Source organism: Chamaea fasciata, unplaced genomic scaffold (genome assembly GCF_029207755.1).
Source record: "Chamaea fasciata isolate MVZ Bird 193981 ecotype frontalis unplaced genomic scaffold, bChaFas1.0.hap1 SCAF_21, whole genome shotgun sequence".
In the NCBI taxonomy this organism is placed as follows: Eukaryota; Metazoa; Chordata; class Aves; order Passeriformes; family Sylviidae; genus Chamaea; species Chamaea fasciata.
The window spans coordinates 6,945,524-6,960,789 of record NW_027094106.1 but is presented as its reverse complement, the minus strand read 5'-3'; the positions used below and the strand labels follow the sequence as shown (position 1 = coordinate 6,960,789).

Here is a 15,266-nt window from a genome sequence, read left to right as displayed (position 1 = left end):
CAGCCTGGGTTTAGATCCCAGAGGTCTGGCAGTGCTGGCCATGGAGCCCATGAGCTGTGTGTACACAGGTGGGGTGGAAATCCAGGTGTCCTTTACTTTGTCAGGGGAAGGAGAGGGCAGGGAAGGAAAAAACCAAGGGTTTCTGTGATTCGACGAGGGTCTGAACCTCCCTCCGTGTGAGCCCTACCACACTTCAGCCCAGCTTAAAGTAAGTAGCAAAGAGTCTGGTCCCTGCTCCTGGGATGGGGATGTGCAACCTCAGGCGCAAGCACACAACAGCAAACACACACCAAGCTGATTTATCTTTTTCTTTCAGTCACATTTATTGGCAATTGTGGCGGTTGGTACCGTTTTGGGAGTGTTGTTCCATAAGCAGTGGCAGTACGAGAAGGGGGTGGTTATTTTGGGAGGGGAGTATTAGCACCAAGAGGGAGCCGGTGAGCTTTCGAAACCTTGCAGAGATGTGCTGGGGAGTGGGGAGCTACTGCTGGACACGCCTGATGGATTGGATCTGGGAGGTCTGGGCGTGCGAACCCCACTCTCTCCAGTGCTTGTAGTCTCCACCGTGGTGGTCAAACTCCAGGACGTACTGGTAGCCACGGTACCCGGGATACTGGTAGCACACCCAGCTGGAAGAAAAGGACAAAGAGGTAAGCAGGGGTGGGTTACAGGGCATCCCCCTCTCGCCGTGGTGGCACAGATGACAGCGGATTGTCCCTGCTGCTCCTGGTCTTCGGCCTGTCACTTACGCGCCACACTGGATCTTCATGGAGCCCACTTCGTTGTTGGCCCAGCCCATGGCCTGCAGCGAGGGGTAGTCATCAGCAATCTCCCACTGGCGGCCGATGAAGTTGTCTTTCTCGAAGATGGTGATCTTGGATTCCTTGTGATTCTGTGGGGGAGAGCAGGGGGTGAGCGGGAGGTGGTGCTCCCTCCCCAGCGTGGGTGGGAATGGCAGGGCTGTCACTCCCTACGGCGTTACTCAGAGGGTTTCTGGAGGGGCAGGCGTTCAGACCCTGGCTGTTTGGAGTTTACTGGGTGGCTGGGAGGTGTCAGCTATGCCACAGCTACTGTCTCAGGCTGGCTGTCCCCTAGCTCTGGTCACGTACAGCTTGCCCAGAAATTCCCTCAAAAGCTTTAAAAAACAGGCCAGAAAGAGCAAATCCTGCTGGGTTTGAGAGGGGAAGCGCTGAGCCTGCCCCCGGTGTAGCTGTGTTTTTCCTTCCTAACCTCACTGCCGTGGCCTGGGGCGTTTTAAGGGGCTCAGAGCTGGGTGGGACACTCACGGCGGAGCAGACGGGGCGGAAGGACATCAGGCGCTCGATGTGGTAGGCGTTGCTGCCGCTCCAGGCGTCCCAGCGCGGGTACTCTCCCCTCTCCAGGATGAACTGCTGCCCGCAGAAGCCGGTGTGCTCGTAACCGACCCAGCTGCAAAAACAGAGCGAGGGTTGCCAGGGCTTCCTGCAGCAGCTCCAGGCATCCTGCTGGGAGCTGGCATAGGGGCAGGATGTAGGTGCAAGGAGGAGGTTGGGGTCTGGCCTCTGCCCACAGGTTGGGAGGAGAGGAAGCAGTGCTGGATGTGGGCAGAGAACTCAGGGAGTGTGAAACTGCATCTGGTGCTGCGGAGGCACCCACACGGCATCCCTGGCTGCAGTGGGAGATGGGGAGATCCTGGGGCCCATCCTGCACAGGTGGCTCTTCCCCCTGGCTGCTCTGTCATTATTCACGCAGACCAGCATCACTTCAGGATGCCCCAGCTGCCCTTCTGTCCCAAAGGCCTCATTTCTTACTTGTTTCCCAATTACAACCTGACACTGCTGGAAAAGACCTGAATTCCTGATGCCCAAAGCAGGCAGAGCCCACCTGGCTCTGAGCAGGGAGCAGGGACCTACGACCTTTCCCCTTTCTGCCTCCCCCTCTTTGCTGAAAGCAAACAAGGAGAGGTGAGTGGAATGCCTCCACCCTGCAGGACACATTTTGCAAGCCCTGGTGCTGCCCACGCTGCACCTGCCCATCCCCGGGGTGGGGATGTCCACTTAAGGAGACTGGGGACAGAGCCACAGGCAGAGCAGGGAGACAGAGCCTGGGCTGGGGGTTGGAAGGTGGATGGCACGGGCTGTGCAGTGCATGGATCCCCTGCTGATGGGGCACAAAGGGTGCTGAGGGGCTCGAGGGTTTCCTCCCACTGACCCAAACTGGGCCTCAATGCCATGACCTGCAGCCAGCCCGCCCTGTGCAAGGTGAACAGCCTGATTAGGAACACGTCAACTGGAGCAGGGAGCTGATTACAGCGTGAGCACGCACGCTGCTGTAATCCCATTAGCATTACACGTCCTAAAGATAGCAGCACAAATCTATCTCGTCTGCTCCCCGCCCCGGAGGGATGCGCACCGCGGGGACCGATCCCGACACTCCGCCTCTCTGAGCCGCTCGGGAGGGGCCTTGCCTGTGCCAGGGAAGATTCCCGTGTGCAGGGGAATGCCCAGCTCTGCTCCCTACCCCTGTTAGGACTGGAGAAACTGCGGGAAGGTTCTGCCCTGGTCTGGGAAGCTGTGCAGTGCAGGGAAAACTCAGGGCAGAGCAGGGCTGGGCCCTGGGCAAGAGGTGGTTCTCTAGGACTGGTGCTTCATGGGGTTTCACAGGCAGGACGGGGACCAGGCTAATCCAGGCCACTCACTGAGCACTGACCCCCTCTGCATCCTTGGGCAGCAACCCCGTTCCAAACCTGACTGGTCCAACACTGCAGGAGGCAGTTTTGGGTGATGCCAAGGGTGGTGCCTCTCTCCTCCGGCCCTCTCTGTATCAGTGCTGCCCGGGGCTGGCTGCTCTACCCTGGCAGGGTGGGATCCTCCCATGCCTGGCTTCCCTTGGCTGTGGTGCTTGGCTCCAGCCAAGCAGAATGGGGACAGCTGGTCCCACTCCACGCTTGGGCACCCCTCTCCCAGCCAGCCCGCCTGGGAAAGCACCCCCTCCACTGGCAGCTGGGTACTCACGCGCCACATTCCACCTTCAGGGAGCGGATGTTGTCGAAGCCACATTCCATGATGTTTGGACAGGCCGAAGTGAACTCCATCCTCTTGCCCTGGAAGTTTTCTTGGTCGTACACGGTGATCTGGAACGGAGAGCGAGCTGCCGAGTTGGAAACTGCCCAGCAGTGGGCCCAGGCAATTCACTGCCTCTTGGAGACGGAAGGTGGCTCCGTCAGGGAGAGAGCCAGCGGAGGCTGCACCGGGCACCCCTCTGGGCTGGGACACAGCCCCGCACGCCTCCGCGTCCCTGCACTGCTGGCCCCGCGACGCCCTGCCTTGGTGTCGGGGGAGCCGCAGGCTGGCCCCGGCTCCGCTCTCCTGCTCACCCCTGCGGAGATCAGTTCCCGGGGCAGCGCTGCCGTCCGGAGAGAGGAGCGGAGCCGTTCTGGGACGGGCGGGTGGCAGGGCTGTGGCTGGCGGTTCTCCCGGCCTCTGCTCCGAACGCTCTAGGGCAAAGAGGATTAACGGGGGAAAGGGCGAGGGGCACCTCCCTGGGGGGTTGCGGCTGACGCTCTCCTCTCCCGCGACAGCTCCAGGCTTCGACGGGAGGCTTCTCACTTGTGCACGTGTTTCTCCTCTCCCTCTCGCTCCCTCCTCGACCTGTGGCCTGGCGCTATTGCCAGATCCATTGGGGCTGCTCCCTGCCTCGCTCCACAGTGGCTGCTGCCTATGCTCACCCTGTCTGCATGGACAGGGGAGGGCAAACAACATCTGGTGACTTTTGTGGACTGTGTAACTGCCTGTCACAGAATGGCTGGTAAGAGCAGGGCACAGCTGGCCCAGGGTGCTGTGAAGAGCCTTATGAAAAACACCCGGGAGGTATTTGAGCAGGCAGGAGGCACGTTCCCACGGGCAGAGGACAGGGCTGCCTGTTTCCTGTGCTCGTCCCTACCTTACTGCCCACTGTGCAGATTTCCTGGCCCTGGAGGATGGGCTTTGCCCTTCTCCCTGTTCCCTACCTGCACACAGGGAAAGGCAAAATACAGGGGCCGTGAGGACGTACCTTCCATGGGCCCATGGGAACAGGCAGAGGGTTTGTCTGAGCCATCTTTGCTGCTGGATCGGTGTCTAGAGAAGGAAGGAAAAGCCATTTTTACTGGAGCATGTCCCTGTGCATCCCTGCTGCCCGCTCGCGAGGCTGGGGGATGGCTCTGTGCCCACCACCCACAGCACGAGTTTGAGGACAGCTGCCCCACTGCTGGGGACAAGCCACACCAGACACAGTGAGACCCTCCTGTCAGCCCCAGGATGGGGAAGGGGGCACAGCAGAGAGCTGTGGGACACATCCAAAGCAGGGAGCACCTTTCTCTCTGCAGTGCCCTTTCCCTCCTCCCTGCCACGGTATGGAGCCTGCGTGCCCACCAGGGCACAATGCCCAATCCCCCTTTCTCCTTCCCCGAGGCCAGACCACCGCTAGGAAAAGCACCCCTGAGCCAGAGCAGGGGGCTTCATTGCCTGGCAGTGTCCAACAGACCCGCCTGATCCCCTGCCCGGTGTCCCTTGGGAGGCACGGTGTGCTCCCATGGACAGCCCTGGCTAACGGTGGGAGATGCCCACTGGCGTGCCGTGCCGGTGGGCGCCGGCAGTGGGGTGCTCTGCTCTAGAGGGGCTCTCAGCCCCCCCGGCTGCCAGCAGGGACGTGTGAGCCTGTCTTATGCCATGGGAAACAGCGACAGTCCCTCTGGGTGTCTTTTGCCACCAGGCAGGAGGAAGGGTGTCTGCCCAGGCGGCTGGCAGCGGAGGGGTGAGGTGGGAAAGGTGCGCATCGGTCCAGGACTCACCTAGCTCAGGCGGTTACTGCTGCTTCGCCCATGTAATGTTTGCCTACTTCAGCGGCTCAGCTTTTATAGGGTACTGCTGGCCGGGAACCGGTGCCAGCGTTTGCAGAGCCGTCAGCACAATGCTTGCTCTGGCATTGTCCTGCTGATCCCCGGAGATTTCAGCTGCTCATCCCCATGGTCTGAGGCACATTCTTAGGGAAAAAGAAAAAAAATTTGATAATAAAAAAAAAAAAATAATCGGGGCGGCTGTTTGCACAGATAATCTTGGGCACAAATGACTCAACGATTTGACCGCGCTGGCATTTTCCAGGGGCAATGCACCGCGCCGTCACGGGGTGAGCCTGGGTGCTGGCCTGGCCCTGGCGACAGTTGGCACCGTGGGGACAGCGGGGACACCTCCCCGTGAGACCCTGTGGGTGGTGGGCTCGGCAGGGTGTCAACCAGGCACTGTCACTTCGCTTTACCAGCCAAGGCATGTTCTCTGTCACCGTGTTGGCGTGGACACCCTCCTCTCATCACGGGCAAGGCAGGCTGGAGGTGAGAACTGGCGTGGCCCTGGCAGACATGTCCCCACGGCCACACCAAGCCCCAACACTCCACACGGCACTGCCACCACCACAACCCCATACCCAGGACACCTGCCAGGGCCTTGGGGATGCCTCGGCTCTGCAGTGACCACCGCCACCAGCCCCACAGCCCCCTTCCCACGCGGGGCTCCCATGGGGCGGACACTGCAGGCCCTGGGGCACCATGGCGGGCACAGCCCGGGCCGTCGGGGGTCACGAGGCGAGCGTGGCGGCGCAGGCTGCTGCCTCAGCGCATGGCTGCCAGCACAATGCTCGCCCGCGTCTGACTGCCCCTTTTGTCTCCCCGCTGGGCAGCCGAGGCCGCACAAAACAAAGCGCCCCGTCAGCGCTGCCTGCGGCATGGCCTGGCGCCCGGCCCGGGGGACCCTGCGGGGACGCGCGGCGGGGTGGCACCCGACCAGACAGGCCTCATGGGGCTCAGCAGGGTCCTGGGGGACCCCCGCTGCGGGCAGGACACTGCCCTGACAGGGATAAGCTGGGCTTTATGGGGATCCTTCCCCTCTCTGGCTGCTGCAGGATGGGGATAGGGGTGGGATCAGTGTCACTGGGGGGGATCACTGTGACACAGAGCCGAGGGCTGCACCCCCAAGGTCTGGCGTGCCAGCAAATCTGGGTCAGGGAATGGGAGGGGCAGGACCACCTGCCCTCTGCAAGGATGCCAAAACGAGGGCTAGTGGTGGGATGATCCTGCGAAGCCTCCTCAGCACACTCCCTGTGCACCTGCTGGGGGCATCCTGGCTGAGGGAGGAGGTCGGCTCGGAGCTCCCCGTCCAGCTCACTCCAGCCCCTCAGACATGCCCTGGTGACGGCTCCGGCCACTCCAGAGTGTGGAGGCTCTGCCAGGAGCCTGGTGCCACTAGAGGGAGAGCTCAGCCCGAGCAGGATGGGACACCATCGGCGCATGCGGCTGTGCGGTGGGTGTGTGGCACTGCACATCCTGCTGCACCCCACACAGGCACCTGCCTCTCCTTGCAGCAGGAAGACTGTCTCTGGCTGAAAACCATCCCAGAGCAAAGCCTGGAGCTGACAGCCACCCCAAGTGGGGGGAAAGCCCCCCTGGACAGCCCACACTGGTCATGGCCAGGGATAGGTCACTCTCAGCAGATAACAGGACTCCAGTAAGGCTCAGGCTGCTGTGGATCCCCCAACCCTGCCCCTGCTCACAGTGCTGGTGGAGCAGGTGTCCCCCCCTCAAGGACCTGGGGGCACAGCGGCGAGTGCCTGGGGAGCCAACGATGCTGGCGGGTCCACAGGTTGTCTGGAACAACTGGTTTTTCTAGATCCGAGAGACTATAAAAATGCAGTGACCTATTTAGGGAACCCCGCGGTGCTGCAAAACAGATGCTTCCCCTCCCAGCCCGGCTCCAGGCCCTTGCCCTGGCCAGCCATCTGCGCCTGCCAGGGGCACGCAAAATGCCACTGGCACCGGAGCTCTGTCCCGCTTCTCCATAGAAAACCCTGGGAAACACAGAGAGTTTCCTTGGATGTGGGATTTACTGGTGCCTGGGGAAAGCCCCTGCCAGGGAGAGCTGCTCAGGGCAACCCAACCTGTTTCTGGCAAAGCCAGACAGGATCATGTGGGCAGGAACAGCTGGTCAGCTTGCTGCAAAACACCGGGTGTTTAGCTCTGGGGATGTGGCAGGAAGAGTGGCCCCAGTGGGTGGCTGCTTGTGGCAGGGTTGTGTGGCACTGGGGTCCCCGTGCTGTCCCACAGCTTGGCAGTTCCAACCGGCATCAGCCCATCAACCACCTGCCCAGTGTGATAAGGAAACAGGAGCTGCCACAGGCTGTAACCAGCTGTTCACCCACCTGTTCCAGGGAGCAGGGCAGAGGTACAGCCCTCCAGTGTGTCTCCTCACCACTGCTGCTGGAAAACCCTCCTGAAAGCTCAGACGGGCTCTGCCGCCCTTCCAGATCACTCGACCCCATCCCTGCTCTCCAGATGGCTGCGGCTCCCTGCACCTCGTGCCACGTGCCTGGGACAAAGGACAGTGTGACAAAAGCAGGCAGCTGCGCTCACTGCCGCCCTCAGTCCCTGCAAGGGCTGCATCTCCTCCACCACTGCATCCCTCGGGCCAGGGCCCAGCACGGGGCTCCTTGCTCAGCTGCCAGCTTGCTCTGCCATGCCCCGTGCGTCCTGCCCTGCTGCTGCTGTGGGATTGTGTCCTGGGCACAGGCTGTGGGCTGGAAATCACAGCCATGTTTACCACCGTGAGGGAGCAGGGCTTGTGCCACCCAGACAGGTGTGTCCCAAGAGTGGCTCACAGCCTGTTGGTAGGAGAGCCAGGACCGCAAGACTCAGCCAGCAATGGCAGGATGGCAGCAGGGGTATGGAGTGAGTCCCCTGGGGTACCCTGGGATAGGGCACTGTCCCTGTCATCTCTCTGAGCTTCCCAGTCAGAGACTGAGCACTGCCTGAGAAGTGCTTTAGGAAAGAGCTTGTGGATGTCTCTGCCTGGGGTCCCTGTTCCCAAAGTCCCACTCCAGCTTCCCTGGGCCCAGTTGCTCCCATGCCTGATAGGAAGGGAGGTTGTCCCAGCACTGATATGGGAGGGCTTATCCTGAAACCATCTGTCCCAGGATTCTCATTGTGTGTGAGCAACCCCAGTGTGACGTCCCAAAGCCGGACACCAGTGGAAGGGATGTAACAAAGACAGCGCTGCTCTCGCTGTTGAGTGTGCTGGGAGATGCTCATTGTTAACTGTGGGCAGTCTCCTGGGCAGAGCAGCCACTGTCCTCACAGTCAGTCCCTGCAGGGTGACAGCCGGTGCTGGGGACAGGTGCTGCAGAAGCTGCAGAATGGCTCCACAGGCAGCTCTGCCATGGCCAGCTTTGTATTCCCCACACTGGGGCCAGCGGGCACTCACCCTGCTGGAGGGGCAGCCTGGAGCCTTCCCTGTCTGGATCCAGTGCTGTTCCTGATGGGATTCTTCCGAAAAGGAGAACCCCAGGAGTGCGTGTGTGCATTGTGCGATGCACGGGGCTGCGTGTGCACCAGTGCGAGCTCACAACATGCGAGTGTGTGTGAGGATGGGGGCGTGTGAGCGTGCGGGGAGTGCCGGACGGACGGCGTGTCACCGTGTCACACCGGGGGTGTGCACACACCGCGTGTGCGTCTGCGGGGGCGCGCGGGGTCACCCCGCTCCGTGGGTGCGCGGGGGCGGTTGCGCCGATCCCGAGCGCGCACCGGGCTGCGGGCGCGGGTCCGTTCGGTGGTTACAGCCGGGTTACGGGCTCAGCGGGCTCCCGGGTGGGCAGGGCCGTCTGCCCCCTCCGCTCCGCTCCGCTCCGCTCCGTTCCGTTCCGTGCCGACCGGAGCCGCGCCCGGCGCGGCGGGCGGCGCGCGCAGAGCCGGCAGTGCCCGCCCCGGTGCGGAGCCGCCCCGCCCCGCCCCGCCCCGCGCCGCCGCCGGGGCCCGGCACCGCCGCCGCCGCCACCGGGCCCCGCTCCCCCGCCGCCGCTGGGTGAGTACCCGCCGCCATCCCACCGGCCCCGGCCACGCCGCACCGCGCCCTGGGCACCGGCACGCACCGGCCGGCGCGGGGCGGGCCGCGGCTGCATCGCCCCCCCGGCGGGCCGGGCCGGGCCGAGCCGAGCTCAGCCGTGCCCGTGCCGGTGCCCCCGCGGCGTTGCACGACCGCTGTAGGTGTGTGGGTAGGTGGGTGGGTGGGTGCGGAGCCCCTCGGGGCCGCCCCCCGGTTGCGGGCTGTGGGTGTGCGCATGGCCCGCTCTTGTCTGGCAGCGCCTGTGCAGCCCCCGGTGTCACTCGTGTGCGTGTTGGCATGTGTGCGTGTGTCACCTTGTGCGGGGTGTGTTCCTGTGTGCCGTGTCCCCCGTGTGTGCCCCCTGCGGGATGCCCCGTGTCAGGTGCTCCGTGTTGGGTACCCCAGCACCCGCTGCAGGGCTCCCCTGCTTCCAGGGAGAACCCGCTGGCCTGGGCCTTTCCCACACCACCAGGGAATTGCATCCAAAGCCATTAGCCCGGCTCGCCGCTAACCACATCGCTGCCGGGGCAGCTGCCACTGGCACCTGAGGCACCTTTTTGGAGTGACAGGGGTGGGTGGCACCCAGTGAGCTGCTGTGCTGGGGGTGGTCGGGGCTCGCAGGGCTGTGGCCACCCCGGTGCCTGTTAATTTCCCCGGAGAGGAATATATGGAGCACAGGATGAGGGCTGGGATGTGCATCCCTAAATCGTGTGGTTTCCAGCCGGCCTGTGAGATGCAAATTGTCTGGTCAGCGAGTGCCAGAACTAAACTTAGGGCAATTACAGGAAAGTGTGGGCACATGGCAGTGTATTCCTACACCCCAGGGCTGGCCCTGGCACTCTGGCACTGGGGGACCCTGCCCACTGCCCCATCCCAGTTGGGAGCTGAGCATTCCCACAGCACCTGCATCGGCCCTGGACTTTGCCCACTGACGAGCTGTGGCTCAGCCCTTAACCTTTGTCGTGGGCTGGGCCATGGAGGACATCAGGCTGTGAATTTGGGGCCGGAAAAGGGTGATGAGGGAGGTGTGTGCCCTGTGCTGGGGGGGCTGCAACCCACCTGACCCCCCCCAGCTGGTCATGGAACCATGTCCCACCTGGCAGCCCAGCCAAGATCCTGCCCTACTACCTTCGGGTCTACCCTGTAAGACCTCTTGAGCTGTGTCATTCCTCAGCTTTGGGGCGAGGCAGGTGCTTGCACCCCATGCACCCTCCTGGCCTGGGGTGACCCCTCGTAACCAGTCTGGGACCCCTTTGCTGTTGGACATGGGGTTCCTCCAGCAGGAGGGCCTGAAATCCTGCTCTGGTGAGAGCCTGATGGCACATCCTGGCTGTGACTCAGGTAGATCCAGGATCGTTTTCCTCTTGACGCATTCCAGCGTTGTCCATAAGGGAAGGCACTGCAGAGGGATTTGGAAACCCCCTAAATTTCCTTGTTCTGCGGAAAACTTGTGTCCAGCAATGAGCAATCATGCAGGTCAGCCCCCATTTGCCCTGCATAGGAGCTGGCCTGGCTGCTCGGAAATGCTGCCAGCAGCTCCTGTTCCCTGGCATCGGATCATCCCTTCCTGGCTGGGCACAGCCAGGGCATGAGGTACCCCAACATTGTGTGCCCAAGGAAGGGGACAGCCACCAGCTCCTGTGCCAAAGTGGTGTGGGAGCAGAGCCCTACTGCTGGCTTCAGGGAGCAGAGCAGGGAGGGCAGGCGACCGTGAAACTTGCCGTGCAGGTCCCTGCGCGGGAGCGTGTCGGACGAGATTGCGTCTCGAGGAGGGAAGGAGTGGCTGGGAGTTTCAGTGAACGCCTTCCTCCCTGCCTGGAACTCCCCGGCGCCTTGGCAGGGGCACGGGGGCTCGTGGCTGTGGTGGGGGCACTTGGGGGAAGGTGCTCCTGACCCTGCTTGGGTGGCTCAGAAAGGACTTTTGGTTTGGGGGCCGTTGAGGTGCTTCTCCCTTTCTGCCACCTGGTCCTTCCGAGGTGATGTCCTCATCTTTTGCCAGCCCAGTGTCACAGCAGCATCCTCGCGTGCGATCCCAGAGCGCAGCCGGCGCCGGCGGGCGCCTCTCCCTTCCCTGTCACGGCTCATGCACGCCACTGCCCCAAACATGCCTGGCCAAGGGGAGTCCCGGGGCAAGCCCGGGCTGAGTCAGGGAAGGCTCCTTGGGTCTGAATCAGGAGGCAGGAGACGCTCGGCAGCCACCTCCTGCTCACGGCATCGGGCTGCACCCATCCGTGGCGGGAGGCTTCTTGGGGAAAAGGGAGCAAACCACAATGGCATCCCACACGGGCTGGGGACATCAGTGCAGGGCGGATGCTGCGGTCCTTTCCCCAGCCCACAAAAGTCCTGTGTCCCCACTGCTGCCTATTGTGGCCCTGAGTGGGGCACACGTGGCTGCGGCAGCGGCCGCCAGCGCTGCCTCATTAGCGATGCGGCTGGGAACGCTGTTCCCCCTTTTTGTTGAGCGTACAAAGGCTGGGAGGCAGCCTGTGTGCCGGGAGAGAAACCACCGAGGACAAAGAGCGCGCTGGCCGCCGGTCTCCCGGCGCCGTGGCTCTATCCAGCACCTGCCTGGCGAGTGGCTCTGCTCCCAAGGGACCCCCGGCAAGGATCCCAGCAGCCCCCTCCTTGCCATGGGGTGAGCCCCGGGTGCTCCCAGGGGTGCAGCCCTTTTGTACAGCTTCAGGGATGCCCAGGTAGCTGTGGTACAGTGGCAGGTGTCACGCAGAGGGGACAGGAACAGCTGCAGGTGGTTCCCTCCCTGCCATTGTCTGTGCTGAGGCCCCGGCACAGGGGAGCAGCCCCCAGGATGGCACGGCCATGGTGCCCTTTGTGACCTACCTGCTGTGGGTCATGAGAAGGAGCTGTGCTGTCCCCTGGTTCAGGTCAGTGATCATCCCACAGCCAGCAGTTCTGGGAGAGGAGAAAGGAAGTGGATTGTTTTCATGTGTTTTGGGGCCCTGCCCTGCCCTGCCCTGCCCTGCCCGAGTCCTACTGTGGGTCTGGGTAAAGCCCCGGGTGCTGCAGGGAGGGCAGAGCAGCCAGAGCCCTGGGGCTGGGTGGTGTGGGCACAACTGTGGCAGCCCCTCTGGCCGTGCAAGCCTGACCTTGTCCCTCAGGCTGCTTCCCCTCACTACCTCAGAGGTATGCCCAGATCCAAAACTGTGCCATGGCTTGCGGGGGTCTGTCCTCACCTGCCCTGTGGCCAGGCCTCTCCTGGGCATGTGTGCTCCTGGCCCGGGCCCGAGGGGCACCGAGCTTCAGGGAGTTCCCTGCCATCCCTGTATGGCTTTGCCAAGGGGAAAACGGGTTTCCCTTGTCCCGCTGGGTGTGTTCAAGGGCAGTGGAGACCATGTGCCTTTGCAGGGAGATGGTCCAGGCAGTGATGGTGTTGCAGTACTGATGCTGTGCTGGAGCCAAGGTGCAGCTTGGCACAGCACAGCACATCCATACACCCCTGGCAGAGCCTGCACTCCCACTGTGGGCAGCGCTACCTATCCCTACAGCATCCCAAACCTCATCCCCACACCCGCTGGAGAGCTCTAAAGCAGATGCTTCAAACGTGGGGAGCTTTCCTGTTGTCCTTTGTGCTGAGGTTAAGTTCCTGTACAGTTTCCTGGCCTGTTATATATAGCTGTCAGCCCGTCCCGCGGGTGCTGCCAGCCGCCTGCTCCACTTTGGAGTTGTTTATCCACAGCCCAAGCGCTCGATGGAGGCTGGGGGGGGCTACCAGTTACCCCAAGGGCAGAGGAGTCCCATAGCACCCCATGCAGGGTGAGACTGTGGGTTCCCCCAGGCACTGGGTGTCTCCAGACACTGGGTGCACATGGGTTTTTCCAGGAGGGAGCTGGGTTTTCTGCCCAGCCGTGGTTTTCCCACTGGAAGCTGGGTGCTCCCCCCGCTCCGCGCGGGATGCCCGAATGAAAGAGCGACTGTTCCTGGAGGTCGCCGGCAGCGTCACGAGCCTCTACGTCGCCCTGGCTAAAATTAGACACTTATCAGTGTTGGGAGGGATGTGATTTTACAGGTTCCTGTTTATTAGAGCAACCTTCGCTCCAGGCCGTGTTTCCGGCTCCTCCCTGGTGGGGACACTGCCCACGGCAGCCCCTGTGGTTTGCGGTGGCCAGAGCCAGGATGAGCAGCAGAAAGGCCTCTGTTTCCACAACAAGGGGCTTTTGAACAGCAGGCAGGACCTTGATGGCTGGATGGAATGGGGGGTTTTACCCTGGGGAGTGTCCCTGCCGCCAGTAACTGCTGCAAAAGCCATCGGGATATTTTCTTCCCTGCCCACCCGTGGTGCTCCAAAACGTCTTCTGAGCTGCTGAGGGTCTGCCTGCAGGCAGCCCTGGTGCCAGGCACTGCCAGGCTTCTGGGCTTCTTTTGGGGCAACCCTGGGGATACAGGGCCATCCCTGTTGCATCCCTGGGGCTTGGTGCCCAGCCAGGGCGAGAACACATTGACTGGGGCAGTCTCAGCCCTGTGTTGCTGCAGTCCCCAGGGAGGGTGGGAATACTGGAACATGGCCCAGGGGCTGGTGTTGGCAGCTGGGATGAGCAGTGGGGTGAATGGAGGAGTGGTGGGTGGGTGTTGGCCGTGCTGCTCTCTGATGGCACCATTCCTGTCTGTCCTTCTGCAGGCGGCTGTGCCGTGACCAGCGCCCCAGCCCAGTGCCCTGCCGTGGGGGCAAGGGTGCCCTGAGCCCTCATCCACCATGTTCAACCTGATGAAGAAGGACAAAGAGAAGGATGGGGCCCGGAAGGAGAAGAAGAAGGAGAAAAAGGAGCGAATGTCAGCAGCTGAACTCAAGAGTCTGGAGGAGATGAGCATGCGCCGGGGCTTCTTCAACCTCAACCGTGCTTCCAAGCGGGACTCCAAGACCCGCCTGGAGATCTCCAACCCCATCCCCATTAAAGTGGCCAGTGGCTCCGAGCTGCACCTCACGGATATTGACTCCGACAGCAACCGGGGCAGCGTCATCTTGGACTCGGGCCACCTGAGCACGGCCAGCTCCAGCGACGACCTCAAGGCGGACGATACCAACTTCAAGGGCTCGGTGCTGCAGCGGGCAGCCAAGTTTGGCTCCTTGGCCAAGCAGAACTCCCAGGTGATTGTCAAACGCTTCTCCTTCTCCCAGAAAAGCCGGGATGAGAGCACCTCAGAGACCTCCACGCCCTCTGAGCACTCGGCGGCCCCCTCCCCGCAGGTGGAGGTGCGCATGTTGGAGACCCCGCTCGACAAGCAGGGGGTTCCCCCCGGACAGCCCTGCACCCTTCCCGCCGCCTCCCTGCGTGCCAGGGTGCCGGAGCTCGTCGGCAAGAGATTCCCTGCCGAGCTGCGGCTGCCCGCCCTGGTGCCCCCCCAGCCCCCCACCCCACGGCAGCTGGAGCTGCAGAGGCGCAACACCGGCGATTTTGGCTTCTCCCTGCGCCGCACCACCATGCTGGACCGGGGCCCCGACGGGCAGGTGTACCGGCGCGTCGTGCACTTCGCCGAGCCCGGAGCCGGCACCAAAGACTTGGCCTTGGGCTTGGTGCCGGGTGACCGGCTGGTGGAGATCAACGGGCGGAATGTGGAGAACAAATCCCGGGACGAGATCGTGGAGATGATCCGGCAGTCGGGGGAGACAGTGCAGCTAAAGGTGCAGCCCATCCTGGAGCTGAGCGAGCTGAGCCGCTGCTGGCTGCGGGGCGGCCAGGGGACACGCCGTGCTGCCTGGGATGTGAGTAACGCTGTCCCCACCGCGGGCACTGCCGGGCCTGGGTTCTGCCAGCATCCTCGCGGGGGTGTTTGGGTTGGCAGGGCCTGTGGGAAACAGCGGGTGCTGGGGCTGCTCCAGCCAGGAGCCGTGCACAGGGAGGAGTAGGAGGCTGTGGCTGGGATGCAGTGGTCGTGCATCAGGTCTTGCAAATCATTGCTGGTGGGTTTTGCCCCCCAAGGTGCTCAGGGTGCTGTCGGGTTGGGTTTTCCTCCTGCCAGAGGGGCCGCAGGAGAGCCCAGCTCTGCGTTGCCTGCGGGAAGTCTATCCCCATCTCTTTGCTGACGGAGCACAGTCCAGCTGAGAAGGGAGCTTTGCTCCTCACTGCCAGGAAATTCCAAAGGCTACTTTGCAGAAGGACAGCGCCTGCTCCACTGCCCACGCTGGCGTCCCCCACTGGGATCCTCCCCGGGGACTGGGGCAGGCACACAGAGTGCCAGGGCCTGGGAGCTGCTGCTGGCGTGCGCAGCCCTGCGTGCGCGGCTGCTACTGCTGCTGTATAAATAGAAACTTAATGGCTGGGTGACCCACATCCCTCATGCCTGCTGCCCGGCACTGCTGACCCTGCCGCAGGCTAACCACCGTCCTGGCCAGCCGGGCACTCCAGCAGAGCCCCCCAAATCACCATCCTG

At 62.9% G+C, this 15,266-nt stretch overlaps 2 protein-coding genes across 6 annotated transcripts in view; one reads left to right on the top strand and one right to left on the bottom strand.

The window, feature by feature from the left end:
• Window positions 1-299: 299 nt before the first annotated feature.
• On the bottom strand, window positions 300-4,912 carry CRYBA1 (crystallin beta A1). Its single transcript, XM_066201861.1, is given in 8 exon segments — window positions 300-629; window positions 750-892; window positions 1,287-1,428; window positions 2,994-3,112; window positions 3,356-3,475; window positions 4,033-4,097; window positions 4,811-4,823; window positions 4,825-4,912. Coding segments are annotated over 8 exon segments (768 nt in total). The 5' UTR covers window positions 4,843-4,912; the 3' UTR covers window positions 300-481.
• Window positions 4,913-8,795: 3,883 nt separating this feature from the next.
• The window catches only part of MYO18A (myosin XVIIIA), a 36,867-nt gene continuing 30,396 nt past the window's right edge, over window positions 8,796-15,266 (top strand). For 4 of the 5 annotated variants that reach the window (XM_066202064.1, XM_066202065.1, XM_066202061.1 and 1 more), the window contains exons 1-2: window positions 8,796-8,861; window positions 13,516-14,598. In XM_066202064.1, coding sequence (XP_066058161.1) covers window positions 13,591-14,598 — 1,008 coding nt within the window. In that variant the 5' untranslated portion in view covers window positions 8,796-8,861; window positions 13,516-13,590. Of the gene's footprint in view, window positions 8,862-13,013; window positions 13,066-13,515; window positions 14,599-15,266 lie in introns of those variants that run through there. The other variant, XM_066202062.1, reaches the window with a different exon arrangement.